General features: G+C 39.6%; 1 protein-coding gene across 1 annotated transcript in view; it reads right to left on the bottom strand.

Moving 5' to 3' along the window:
• Nucleotides 1-14,313, bottom strand: part of htr2cl1 (5-hydroxytryptamine (serotonin) receptor 2C, G protein-coupled-like 1) — a 137,680-nt gene that overhangs the window by 18,923 nt on the left and 104,444 nt on the right. The window contains exon 6 of the mRNA XM_055021337.1: nt 2,412-2,612. Coding sequence (XP_054877312.1) covers nt 2,412-2,612 — 201 coding nt within the window. The remainder of the gene's footprint in view (nt 1-2,411; nt 2,613-14,313) is intronic.

The following is a 14,313-nucleotide window of genomic DNA, read 5'->3' as shown; positions in this document are numbered from 1 at the left end:
GCTTCAAAAGCCAATTTGGCTTTATGAGTCTTTATGGAAGGGCAGCAAAAGGAAGCCAGTGTTGAGAAAATGCATCGCCTCAAGTCATGAGGAAGAAAACCACAAACAGGTTGACACAAATTGAACTTTGTGGCCAACATGGGAAACACTGTGCATGGTAGAAGCATTATGTCTTCATCTCTTCAGCAGGGCCTGGGATTTCAGAGTTCTGTTTCTAAATAATTTTGAAACTCATGAACAGTTTTCCTTGAAAGTTAACTACGATGCACCACTTTGTGTTGGTTTACCACATAAAAACCCGAATGAAATACATTAAAATTTGTAAGATGACAAAACGTGAAAGAGAAATGGATACTGTCGAATACGAGTCTCGCTTGGCTCAAGAAGAACGCTGTGAGGTTGGACTGATTTCACTGAGAATTTGAACGGGCGCCTGATGATTAAAGTTTTTTTTTTTTTGGCGTCCGTGAAGTGCAGCATTAGGCTCTCAAACTCGACTTTGGGGGATGGATTTCCACTGTTGGATTATCATAACCATATAAAACACAAACCCCTGGAGGTAAATCGCTTTCCATTCTTTATAGATTACTTCTGCAAAAAGAAAAAGGAAATCAAATGATGCAAATCAGCCCCGCCCATGGAAGTTTGCTGCACGGCGCAGCAGACTGCCCACTGTTTTAAAGAGGCAAGTCATGTGTCTGGAGAACCAGTTCAATATGAAAAACCAGCTCATTAGACGTCAGTGAATTTGATACCAGCAGACAAACAAAAAACAAACAAACACAAGAAGATAATGGGCACAAATCTGGATTTTGGAACAAATCCTGAAAGGCCTGCCAAAGGTTTGTTCACAAAAACAAGTCTTCACAATAAATACTGGCATCTATAGCAAAATGTAATTGTTTTACAGCTTTTGATCGACGCCACATTTTAGATCTTTCTTTAAAAAACAACAGCAACAAAAAACCCCAAAAACAATTGTGAACAAAAAACATTATTTGTCCGGTGCTAAAATGGACAAATGAAAGAACCTGCTATGATGTAGTGACTAAAAGATCATTTCCTTGTGAAAGCAGTATTACCTTTTCACACTTGTTACTTTTCTAGCTTTTTGTGGAGCTGCCTGTTTATGTCGGTGGGAAAATAAGAATAAAGAGATTTGGTTTCAGATTTTTTTTTTTTATCTTGAAATACATATTATCTTATAAATCCTTGATTCAAAATGTTATTAAATAAGGGAGTACAGATAAATTGAATAGGGAATCTAGACTCCAAAACTCAAGATTTCCAACAGATTTTACTTGGACTTGAGCTCATTTAAAAAGAAAAGCAGACAGAAACGACCATTCTTTCATTTTTTATGCGCATTTGTTCAGATTTTTATCTCAAATTTTTTATCTTGGCGACCACACTTTTGGAAATCACTACACAAATTTAGAAATATATGTCAAGAAAAAGTTTTTTTTTTTGCCAGAGCAAGTGAGTGTCATTTGGATTCTCCAGTTTGTGTTTCGTTCTCACTTGGTGGGATCTGTAATTGATTTTAACACAACGGCATGACAGAAGTTGTCAAGCGAGTTCATTAGATAATCGGCTTCCGTTATATTGGCAGTGAGGCTGAAAATGTTTTAGAACAATCTTGGTTTGTGTGGTTACATCCCGAGTCCAAACAAAGTCTCTTTGCAGTTCAGTAGAAGAACCCTCTAAGCCTCTTTTAGGTCTTCAGAGACCAGCTCCGCTGCGCCCCTCGCCTGTTTGTCAGCTTTAATTGTTTCAGCTCATTCGGTCTGACAAACAGGAGAAGGGAGGCGGTCTGCTGTGACAGCGTCACGCAGCGACGCAGTGGGAGGGAGGGTCATCAGCGTCTCTTAACAAAAAGAAAAAGAAAAAAAAAATCAATGTATTTCTTCCTACTGACACAAACACGCAAAAGCCTCTTTTATTAATTCTGTGTAATCTCCCAGATTAAGCTCCAAACATGTAATTCTTTTTACTTCTCAGTAATTGTAGAATATAACGCAGTTCTATTTCCTATTTTTATTAAAAACCAGAATTTTATTTTGAGACAATGAGCTGAGCTTTTATTCAAACTTATGAAAATGAGTCCATGTGCTATTAAAAAAATATACAATTTGATGTCAAGCCCACTTGCTACAGTAATGTAAAAACTTAAATAAATTGGGGCAATTAAAAAAGAAAATCTCTTCAGCATTTTTAGTTTAATATAAGTGCTAAACACAGTTAAGTCAGATTAACTGAAGTTGTAGCAACAGTGTTTTGAACGTCACTGTCAAAGTTGGTGGAACTAAACTGAGTTTAGTTGAACCAGCAATTTACCTTCTGGTGCTTTAAAGCATTTAGACATGCGTGCAATTATTCCACATCAAATGTGGAATGTGAGGTATGCTGACCTATAGAAATGGTCCAGACCGCGGCGATCTTCATCATGGCCTTGGTTCTGGAGTTGAAGCGGCTGTGCTCGATGGGGTTGCGGATGGCGACGTATCGGTCCAGGGAGATGGCGCACAGGTGCATGATGGAGGCGGTGGAGAACAGCACGTCCAGGTAGATCCAGATTGGGCAAAGGGCGCTGGGTAGAGGCCAGGCGTAGTCTGGAAGAACAGCAACAGGTAGGGGAGGGGGAATCATTATGTGCTCCCAACTGATGAAATATTCTGATTTCCCCGCTGCAACGCAGTAGATGCTGCTGACGCCGATGGGAGGAAAGAAGGTATTTCATTACAGCCTATCTGTTCTGAGATACAGCTGAGCCGAGTTCATCAAGCTGAGCTGACTATCGAGGCTTAAGACGCTCCGAGGAGAAACTCAAAGTACCTTCATTATTTAAAGTTAATTACAGTGCGGGGAAAAAAAAAATCTAAATATAGATTTTATACACTAAATGTTCACGACCCAACGGCAAACAGGACACAAGTCATTCCCCATAAAATATTAACTTTCAACATATGCACAGCTCTATGTGCTTTCTGCATCTGTTTTATCATAAGGAGGCCATGTACATAACATTAAATAATACTGAAAGCACAAAAAAACAGCTCAAGACACTTGATTAATGAATTCACAGCAAAAGCACAACATTTTTGCAAGTATTTTTTGTCTAGTTTCAAGTTCAAATATCTTATTACATTTGAAATAAGACAAAAGCTTGTTTTATGTCAATAATTCTTGAATATTGATCAAATATGCTGGTTCCACTGATTTATTATAATAATTGTTATTTTTATCATTTATTGCTTTTTTCTCTTTTTCTGCCAAAAAACTGGCTGACAAAAGTTTTCAGTCTGGGTGCTTTGGTGTCAACTAGCCCTGTTTGTTTGAAGAACAGGTTTTATTTTTAAAGAAAATTCTAAATTAATTTTGTTTTGTTTATTTATTTTAATATTTAAAATGTCTTCTAGTTTCGCTGCTCAGTGGCCATTAGAATGTAAAGTTTACTGATCTCTGAGAATTTGTTGTCAGTGTGTCCTTCTCACAATATTTGTTAAAAATGGTCTCAAAACAACAATATTGTCGTTTATCGCAATAACTTCTGAGACGATTTACCATCCAGAAAAGTGTGTTGTCACAGCCGACCTAACTGCATCATGTTTGTAAACTGAAATGCACTTTAAAATGCCTCGTCGCTGAAATGTGCTAAACTTGGCTTGAACGTGTATTTCTGTTTTAAGGGGTAAACGCCAAAGGGTTTCATCAAGTATGTGCAAAGCTTGGTGGTCATTATCGGCTTCTTGTTATCTTTCCAGGAGACAGCAGTTTTGTAAGATGATTGGTCATGCACGTTTTGTCCGTGCATCTAAATGTTTCTATAAGGCAGTGTGATTAGGGATGGCTCGGTAAACAACTCCTCTACATTCCCCGCTGCAGGCGAGTTTTCTTTGCCCCTTTCCTCGTGAGGAACGCCAAAAGTCAGAGTTCCAGGATGTGATACACAAACTAATTTGGGTGTGAGGTCACTTCTCTACGGGGTGAGCAGACTGGGTCACAGAGAATGAAACTCCAGGATCACTGGCAAAACAAACGAAACAACTGAAGTACAGTAACTGAGGAAAGAAAAAAACAATGTGCCTGTCATCTGAGACCAACCAAGAGAGAATTAAATCATCCACCGCCCAATCTGAGGGAAATTAATTAGCTCAACAGGCATGCTGACAGGTGGGCTAGCTCGGTATTAGCTTTTATACCTGTAGGGAAAATGAAAAGCTGCAAGTGTTGAAGGTAAAAAGGTGGTTAAAAGTCACCTAAAATGAACCGTATCTGATTAAATTGCTCCAAGCGTGAATGTTCTATCAAACTCCCCCATAATCACCGTCTCAGCTTCAGTCGAGCATATTGTCTTTTTTAGTACTCTGGCTCATGTTGTATTCGTCACCACCCTCCTCCCCACCCCCACGTAATCATTTCTCAAATTAATATCAGTGTCTCCACGTTGCAAGTGGCTTTAATATATTGTTAACATTCACCGCCGTGGCTCAAATTTCAATCCTCTTCGATCAGATACTCTCACAAACTCGAGTGGATTTACGTAAACGACGGTGGCAGAATCTGTTCACCTTGATTCTATTTTAGAAAATATGAAGAGTCTGTCTCTCTGTTTCCTTGCAGCTGCTTCGACAAAACATTCCTCCCTTTGGAGAGAACAAAACCTGCAGCCAAACAGACATGTTTGGATTTTTGCTTAATTTCAGTTCTGATCGCACGGACAAAAGAAATGCGATGCATTCGCAATGATTCATCATGTGCTCGTATTCTGAGTGGGTGGGAGCATGCGTAAGTTTTTAAAGACATGCTGGAGGCACTGAGGGACACACATCCCTAAACACAGGAGGTGTGGTGCAGCTGGCTCAATCTAAATGTGGACTTTTTCACATTTTGTAAACCTCTCCAGGGTTTCTCCCTGTTTATTATAAGCCTGGCGGGTCACCAGGTTTTATTTGCTCCCCCACCAGACTGAGCTCTACGTTTTTTGTATCTTTGCAACATTAAAAACTTGAGAAGGAAACCTAAAATACGGAAGGAGCTGAAAACACAAGTTCAGGCTCATCTTGGGAAACTGATCCATATCACAATTCCTCTAAGGCAAAACTGAGTCAACATTAAAGCAGAAATTGTTACGAGGACCCTACTGATACTGGAGTTGTCATCTAGCATTTTAAGTTAGTTTAATACCTTAATACAACAATAAACTCAGACAGCATCATTCATAGAACATGCTTTTTCATGGCTTCTTCCCCACGTCAGTCAGACTGAAACAAAATGACTAAATGTGCAATAATAAGCTGGAGACTACCCTAACAGTTATGTATAATGTACCTTATTATTACCACCAGTGAAAAACAAGTTCATGAGCCATGCAAGATTTTAAACTGTGTAACACTTGTAATAGTACTTTCCCTTTATTTTTGACCATTACTTGTATTTTAAATTGTGTCTGGAAACTAGCCCTCTCAATAATCAATGCGTTACACAAGAGAAGGCACATTTAGCTGTAATTTTTGAGGTTGGTGGACTTCGTTTTATTTTTTGTGATGAATTAATTAACTCAGTGATTATAACGTAGGCACTAAAAGCTCCTAATGGGAATGTAATGATGTTTGAAATAAATTCTTTGCGACAATTGTCTCAGTTTTTAATGGGGTGTCATGTATCAGGCTGTGAGATTTCATCTTTGCTGTGTCTCTTTTGTGAAAAGTCACATCCACCCCCTTGATAGTCCCTTCAGAAATACTCAAAAGCAGTTTAAAGGCATTAAGGACCCTAAGATGGCAGTTTGTTGCAGCGTAAGGAAACATATGTACAGCTTTAATCGTCACATGAGGATTTGTGAGGTAGCAGTTTGTAATTGTTTGACCTGTTCTTTAGTTTCTCGTATCTTTGATCGTACATGTACAGGTTTTTCATCCAGTGCATACTGGATTGTCTTGAGTTTGTCCAAGGCGTAATGAAATCTCAAGACTACCGAGGCGTTCTGGACAAAAATGTGTGGCTCATTGTTAGAAAAGCTTGGTCTTCATTTGCTGATTGTGAGACTTTGTTCAGGATAATGACTCCTGAAAACAAAAGTTAGAAACACCCAAGAGTGGCTAAGTGCAAATTTTGGACGATTCTGAACTGGCCTCCCACAAGATCTGAGCTACATCCTATTAAACGTCTACGGATGGAGCTAAAACACAACGTCTGGAGAAGACACCCTCCTTTAAACCAACTGGAGAAGTTTCTCCAGAAGGAGTGGACCAAATGACCTGTGGACAGGTGCAGAAATCACACTGGTAGGTATGGAAATCATTCGATTCCCTTTAAAGGTTGGGACCAAATCTTACGTTACAGGTACCATCATATTTTCTCAGACCTGTTTCAGTAGTTTGATTTTTAAAGTTTCTGTTGAACCACAATTCAAAAGGAATGTCTGAAATCTTTTGGCTAATGTTCACAAAATTTTTGTTTACTGTCACTTTTGCCAGTTTTAAGTGATCATTATGGGTTTATTGCTTCATTAACAGAGTTGAGTTACAATTTAGTCCCTGTGTGTGCAGACACAGGACACTAAGGACTTGTATTTGCAAACCTTCACGTTCCTGAGTAAGTGCACTTTAGATGTTTAGATGTTTCCTAAAGCGGGTCATTAAAATACTGCTGATAATTGTGTTCCAATAACCAAAAAGGAAAAAAAATACTATTGAAATCTGAGGTGGGAAACATTTCTGTCCCTCTTTCAGTGTCAAACAGAAATTGTTCCTGCTATTCCAAAGCTCTTTAACGGGTTTCTTTTAAATTTGTTTTTATCCCTTTTCTTTTTGTTTTTCCTTAGTTCTTTTTTGATTTTCTCCTCCAAACCTGTTCTTCTCACACAATGATCTCGGCACAGAACACGTGCCAAGGTCTTTCTATCCCTCTTCGCTAATGCTAATGGTACCCATAATGCTATTTGCATTGAGATCTATGACTGTGATCTCCTTCAACTCGCTCTTTGCTTGGAGCCAAAAATAAAAATAAAAAAAAGATTTATATTTTCCAGTTTGAGAGTTTCTAAATAATTCCAGGCCTTGCTCCTTACAGATGGCTGTGGTTATGATGGGTGTTGTGTTTACTCAGATATCATTTCAGGTAGAAGCTGTAGTATGTATACAAAATATCTTTTTTGGACGCTTGTTAAAATTATCATTATGTTGTGACAGTATAGATAATCTGTGAAGAAGTCAAGCTTCTCTGTCTTCTCCCATTGCAGCAATACACCAGTCAGGCAGAAACATCCAATCAGAACGAGGAGGAGGATCTTAGCGCTGTCAATCACTCTCACCCTCAACCCGCTCACTTGCTCTCTGCTACACTACATCAGGTTCACTACGACATAGCCGACCATGAAAGCTAATACAGCGTACAGTAGCTTGATTGACAGCGCTAAGACCCTCCTCCTGGCTCTGATTGGTTGTTTTGATCGCCGCATTTTTGCAGACGACACTGGGAGGACGTGCAGGAGCTTGATCTTTTCACAGGTTATTTGTCTCATATTATACTGCCTTGACATGATGACAGTTTTAACAAATATGGAAAAAAAACACATTTCTGTGAAAGTGCAGTTTCAGTGATATGTGGGGCTGCACTATGAGGCATTATTTATCACATTTGCCAATTAATCTTTTATGGGGGTTAAAAGCTATGGGGTTAAAAGCTCAGCCAGGTTCAATGCTGAGTGGAGTTTACCTATTACATACAGGTGCGTGGAAGGATGCTGTCTGGACATTTTGGCTTACGCCCGCAGTCCAAGGATTATTAGATTAATATAAGATTCCATATCTCCCTTCATTATAGTAGTCTTGTGAGTGTCGGGGAACACAGTGACATTTACCCTGCCTGTCTCCTGCCCGTTAACTGCTGGAAATGGGCAGCAGCCTCTGTGCTGATACATTAATTCAGTTTAGTGAATAGACGGATGGATGTTATCATTGTTTTTGGCATCACAGTTTGTGGGTCGAGTCCAAAATGTTTTTGACCCTGCAACTAGTTCATGAGGTTTATAATCAACACAGGTTTATCGCTTGTGCTATTCCAAAGCTCTTTAACGAGCCACTGATGTTGCTGTATTGACACTGGCTTTTGCATAGTTATGTCAGAGAAATGCGATGCAAGAAAAATGTTAAAGAAAATCAATCGATTTCAGCTCATTATGTACCATGACAAAAAGGCAAAGAAAAACGGTGACGATCTCTGACTTTTATACAGGAGGAAACAGTTGTGAGGATTGTGCAAAAGCGGTGAGGTCACCGCTGATGAAAATAATCTGGCCTGTCATTTAGTCATTCGTCTTCTTATTCAAGGATGGCTAACCTTTCCTGCGTCAGAATGAACATACATCACACGGGACAAATCTAATATTCACAATTTGATTAAAGGGTTGTGAACTACAAGGTGTCTCCTGTGAAGGTAAATAAGACGGAGTCGTGTGCTGTCCCTACAGGGACAGTTCAGGGAGAAAATGGCTTAGAGACACCAAGTGCTTTTAGCAACTGCATAATTTTATATTTATATAAATGTAAATAATTGTACATTTTACGCCTAATGTTTGTCCTGTTCCAGGAATTTTGGGGTAGGTCTCTCCTGATTTTGCACATATCTGTCTGGAGACCGATATTTTTAAATATTTCCTTCTGTGAAATAGCTCAAACCAGGTCAGATTGGATGAAGAGCATCCACAAACAAAATCCCAAGTTTGACCAAAACTTTATCTGATTCAATGAACCATTCAGTTGTAGCTCAGGTTGGATGTTAGCAGTTGATGTCCTGGCGGAGTTTAAGTGTTTTTTCATGAGGTCACAGAAGAAAGAATGAAACAAAAAAACAGGACATATTTGACTGTTTAACATGTTGAGGTAATATATTGAGTGACCAAAAGAGTTTCTTGCAGACCCCTTAAATAACAGATGAAAACTGTCATTCTGTCTGGATTTGGCTGAAGCTAAAAGTGCAACACCTTCACTTTTAATTCATTGTCAGAATAAAACTGATGGTAAAAATGAAATGGGTCCAATGGACCATTTCGTTGCGATTTCTATGGCACCGCGCGTCATCATAGGAAACTTATTTAGGACAGTCTCTTCAGTCAAGGGTGAAGCTGAGCAACTTTTGGCCTAAGACAATTTTTTTTCAATATAAAAAACATCAAAAATCCCAGATATATTAAAACAGAAAGAGTTAGCAAAAATCATTGGCATCTGTGAAAAAGTTGAATTGTGTCAGGATACTTGTTAAATGATCACCTGTACCTAATGTCATATTTCTCATTTCCAGTTACCTCTTAATTACTGCTAGAAAAAAACATTAATTAGCTTTCCTCCTTCGCATCCTCCTCCTCCAATGCTTTTCTTTTCTTTGACCTGGCTGTTCAAGCACCATCTGGTCTTTTTCCATCCATCTTTTACTTACTCGTCAACAGCGTCGTCGACTTCTCTACTGGATATGTGCTGCTGGCTGGACTCAGGGGTCAAACGGTAGCTCTCAAACAGATGGTGTCGTCTCTTAAAGGGATCAAACGAGAGAAAGTAGCACAATAAAGTGCTACTTTACTGTTGTTATTGTTCCCCGACGCCAACCGGACAGTAAGCGAATGAATTGTCCCAACTCTCCCGATTACAGTAACTTGTTATTGAAGTTATTCTTCAATGTTTGGATGATAGATGATTGTTTGCTTCGTAAGACGTTCAAAGATATTATTTCACAATCTAACGCTGCTTTAAACTATGCTGCTGCTTTCTTCGTGTTCCTTGCTAATGAGTGGACTTCCTGAGGCCACTGATTGCATTGGATTATATTTAGGCTTATCAAGGTAAAGTGGCTTAGTAAATTACTAGATTAATAGTAAAAAATAAAAAAACATAAATAAATAAAACCATGTAATACGTTCTTTTGACTTCACAATCATGCAGGTCTTTCCACATCGTCTTCAAGTAAATTTATATGAAGTGTTGCTTCTAACATGTAGAAAGATTCACAGGATTTGAATACTTTTATAAGGCCCTATAAATAATCTACAGTCACAGGAAAAATGCATTAGTTTGTCTTACTGATAAATGTTACTTGTTTGGACTCCCTGCAGCAAGATAAGCATCCAGGCATAAATCGGAAGGCACCATGAAGGTCACTCAATTTCTTTTCTTTTTTTTTTTTTTTTGTTTGCCTTTTGTTTCCACTATGTTGCCGCAACTAAATCTGATATTTTATCTTTTTTGGGTCCTATTCTACCCAGCATCGTTTTCTACGATAGGCTTGCTGGTCTCTCTTTCTGGTGCGAAAACAATCATTGTGCGTCACGGAATGACAGAGTTTTGTTTGTGTGTTCATTTAAGCTTCAGGTGAGAGATGCCTAATCTTTCGTTGGCAAATACTGTCAGAGCAGCTTGTTTCGGACTTGACTTACGGACCAACAGCAGAACTTTTAAACTCTTTGAGACGCAGGGAAGATGGGGGGGTATTTAGGCTCCAGCGTGATATGATCAGTTTCCTTGGTGTTGGTTTGGACTCAGGCTTCAGCATTTTAAGATTTATTTTCAAAAACCAAGTAGATGTTGATGTATTCTATCTTACCGCAAAAGAAAAGCATGTACCAGTGTTCACTGCATCCCGTTCTGACAAGAAACATTTATGATCTTTAGCCCCGTTGAGTCTTGCCAAGCACCATTACCTATTCTTGCATTTTGAGACCAAGAACATAAAGTTCTGTCTAATCTGCATCAAGCTAGAGCAAATTTTAGAGCTAAGACTGTCTTGAGTGCAAACTGAGTCATGCATCGACACGGAGATAAAAAGTTGTTGTCGCCACAACACGTACGGTAAGAGACGATATGAATCATGTTCACACACCGTGGAGTCCGTCTATAACGAGAGATAAAATAAAAAAGGACTGCATTACCATCTGCAATGTGCTTTATTGTGATTGCTATCATCATAATCATTGTTGCGACCACAGTCAGAACAATTCACTGTCAGTTAAATGATGTCAGAGACGTGTGTCAACGTCGGCTCTATCTTTAAGCCGGTCTCGTTGATCAACACAGTCAACTAGCAGCCTGATGGATAACACTCAAAGTAAAGATCTGAGCTCCATTCAAGTGTGTGTGAGCGTTTGGTGCGGGCGTCTCTGCAAAGACCAACAGCTCTTTTCGTGATATGCGTAGAAATGAATCGAGAGCGAGACTGATTACCCATCTCTGTCTGTAATGGAGTCTGTCTGTGGAGCGGCGAGACAAACCTGGATTTTTTTGTTGTCGTCGCCCTCTCCCCTCACCATCCATACCACCGTGTGTGTTTGTGTGAAACACTGATTACCACTGTGAGCAATCAGGAGCTGCAGTTTGAACCGACAAAACAAACCCAGTGTGAGGGAGCTGGGGTGTCTGTTGACCATACGCGGCCCATTAAGCAGCAATCAACCCTCGCTGACCTGCTTAGTATTCCCTAGGGATACCCGACAGCCAAGGAGCGATGGCTGGATATTGAAGTTTGGACAAATTGTGTTCTGGATACAAAAGAGCTGGAGGGCAAACTGAAAACAAAAGAAATGCAAAGGTGAGAATGCTTATATATGTGGATCTTCATTCTACTGGCTTTAAATGACTGACAAATTTCAGCCTATTTAAATGTGCAATTCAGCAATCAGATGGCAAATTTGACAGAACTGCTAAAGTCAGCTTTGTAGTTTAGAGATTAGATTGGGCCTAGCAAAAATCAGAGCCTACACGACTAATTAAGTTTAATTATACACCCAAACCCAGAGAAAACCCAACATATTATTTCAATCAAGATTTTACTGCTTTCCTTTCTAAACAACCATTAAAGAAAGCAGCAAAAAAAAAATTAGCCTCTGTCTAATGTCTTCCAGCTCCGTTTTATCGCTTGTTGTAACCTCAGTTATGTGCAAATCTTGTGGGATGTGTGATCGATAGGAGCGGAGCCACACGCTCATTTCATACTTATTACCATCTGATCCTCTATTTACACTGTAACAAGTAGATTAACACAACTTCACATAATGTATCTCGTTTGGTTTTCTTTGTGCTTTGAATATTTTAGGTTTATTAGGACCGCCACGTAAGCTTGAGCCAAACCCGACAATCAAGCAAAAAAATATGTTCGGGTCTGGATTTCAGGTTAGGTTTTAGACATAAATCTAAATTCAATCATAATCTGTTATCAACCTTGTTAAAAAACAAAACATAAAGGACAGCACGTTGTAGATCTGATCACTGTACTAAGCTTAAAATATTAGAAATGGGAATAAAAAGTGCCAGCCTGAGGTATTTGTGGATGGAGTTTGAATGTTCTCTCCATGTGTGTGTGGGGATTCTCTCTGGGTGCTCCGGCTTCCTCTCACGGTTCAAAAACATGACCGTAAGGTCAATTGGTCTCTCTAAAGTCCACCTGGGTGTGTGTGTGCGTGTGCATGTGTGCTGTTTGTCCCGTTGGCTTTCATGGTAGCCCGGGTGAACTGACAGCGTTGTGCCCTGCCTCTCGCCTGGTCACTGCTGGAAATTGCGACCCTGCTGCTGGATTATAATCAGGTTGCAAACTGAGATTTAAAAGGCCCAAAAAAAAAAGGGTGCGTAGTCAAACACACTGTTCAGCTTGTTATAATATGAGTTTGAGCTCCTGAGAGCAATCATTCTATAACAAATGTTTGCAGGAGCAGCCCTCATGGCAAAGTACCAGATTTTACACCAGTGGCTGTGGAAGAGATTATTTTGGAAAGGTGACAAAATGAAATATTTTTTGCCTGAGCAGTCTCTATCCTCAAAGATTTGCTCATTGGTTCGAATTTTCTCCTTTCTAACGCTGTGAAAAAGAAAAACCGATATAATGAGTAAAAATGTGGCTTCCACCATAGTCTACATTGTTGTCTCACTGAGACAACACCACTCCGTGGAACGTGAAGTGATCATAATGACAGCTGTTAGCCAACCACAGCCTGAACAGAAACATACAGAAGCACTTGGAGCCGTTTTCTCTGAAAAACACACATCAGCTGATCAAGTCAGCAAATCACGTCTGCTGCTCCAGTGATCAATAGCAGAAAATAACACGAATATGCAACTTTGTCCAAATTGTGTGAAGTCGAAATTTAAAAAAGGAAAGTGTTTTTTTAACTACTTAGGAAATGCATGTATTTTGGAAATACAACATTTCTACCCAAAAATGAGGGTTTAAAAGGCAACACTAAGTTTCGCTCTATTCTTCCTTTAAACAACATAAACTCCACCAATGACTTCAAGTAATATGTAACTTTGCAACTAACAACACAGATTTTTATTATTCTTTGCTGCTGACTAGTCTGAAGGAACTGAGTGTGTGTGTGGGGGGGAGGGGTTGTGTGTGAAGGGACATTTATGAGGAGCGAGCTGCAGCTCAGAGGAGGGGCTTTGTGCGTGAAGGCGGAGCTTGGTCCCACTAAGCGTTTTGCATCGTTTAACGGTTGAGATTAAAAGACTCCTGAGGCATGCATGAAAGAATCAAATTAGCACTCTAGGTATGTTTTGATGAAGGAACATTATAATGTGATGTTATCTTACAAATCTTAGAAAAATAAATTTTACAAAACACTGCCCCTTTAACACCGACAGATCGAGTTGCCTTCATTGACCTGAAAGCACCAAACGGCGTTGCAGAAGGTCTCAGTCTATTTGCTGTCATGATATCAGCCACAGCCAACAGATAAAAGTAAGTAACTCAGAAGGCAGCGATGTCAGCAATAACGAGGATTACCATCGAGGCGAAAGCTGCAAAAGGTTGACATGTGTTTGTATACGGCACTGAAAAAAAGGTTTCCTCACATGTTATCAGCTCAGGGATCGCTGCTGTGATGGTGACATTTAAGGGCACACTTCCTGGAGGTGTCAGACTGGAGACCTGGCTGAGGTTGCAGAAGCAAAGAAATCCACTCTGTTCTTAACATCAGAAAAAAAAAAAATCATATTACACTAAAAAGGGGTGTTCATGCATAATGCTGGCCCAGACACCGTGAGCAGGAACACAAGCGGATGACTGGGATGATATCGCAATTACCAAGCTGGCGTTCTCTGAAAGGCAAGTCGTTCGCTAAATAGCAGTGTGCTGCGTCTCATGCAAGCAATAGTCATTGAAATAATTACACGGAAAAAAATATTTTGAAGTAATCACAGCACACATGTCGCAGTGTGCTGGCATGCAGCTGGTGAGTGGGTGTGTGCTCCAGAGTTGTGGTAGAAATCCGCTGGGGAGATCATTTAAATATTGGCTCAGACTGATAGGCATGAATCCGACTTCATTAAA

Source organism: Poeciliopsis prolifica, unplaced genomic scaffold (genome assembly GCF_027474105.1).
Source record: "Poeciliopsis prolifica strain line A6 unplaced genomic scaffold, Auburn_PproV2 SCAFFOLD075, whole genome shotgun sequence".
NCBI lineage: Eukaryota > Metazoa > Chordata > Actinopteri > Cyprinodontiformes > Poeciliidae > Poeciliopsis > Poeciliopsis prolifica.
Note: the sequence above shows the minus strand (reverse complement) of the source record. Positions and strands in the feature narration are given on the sequence as shown.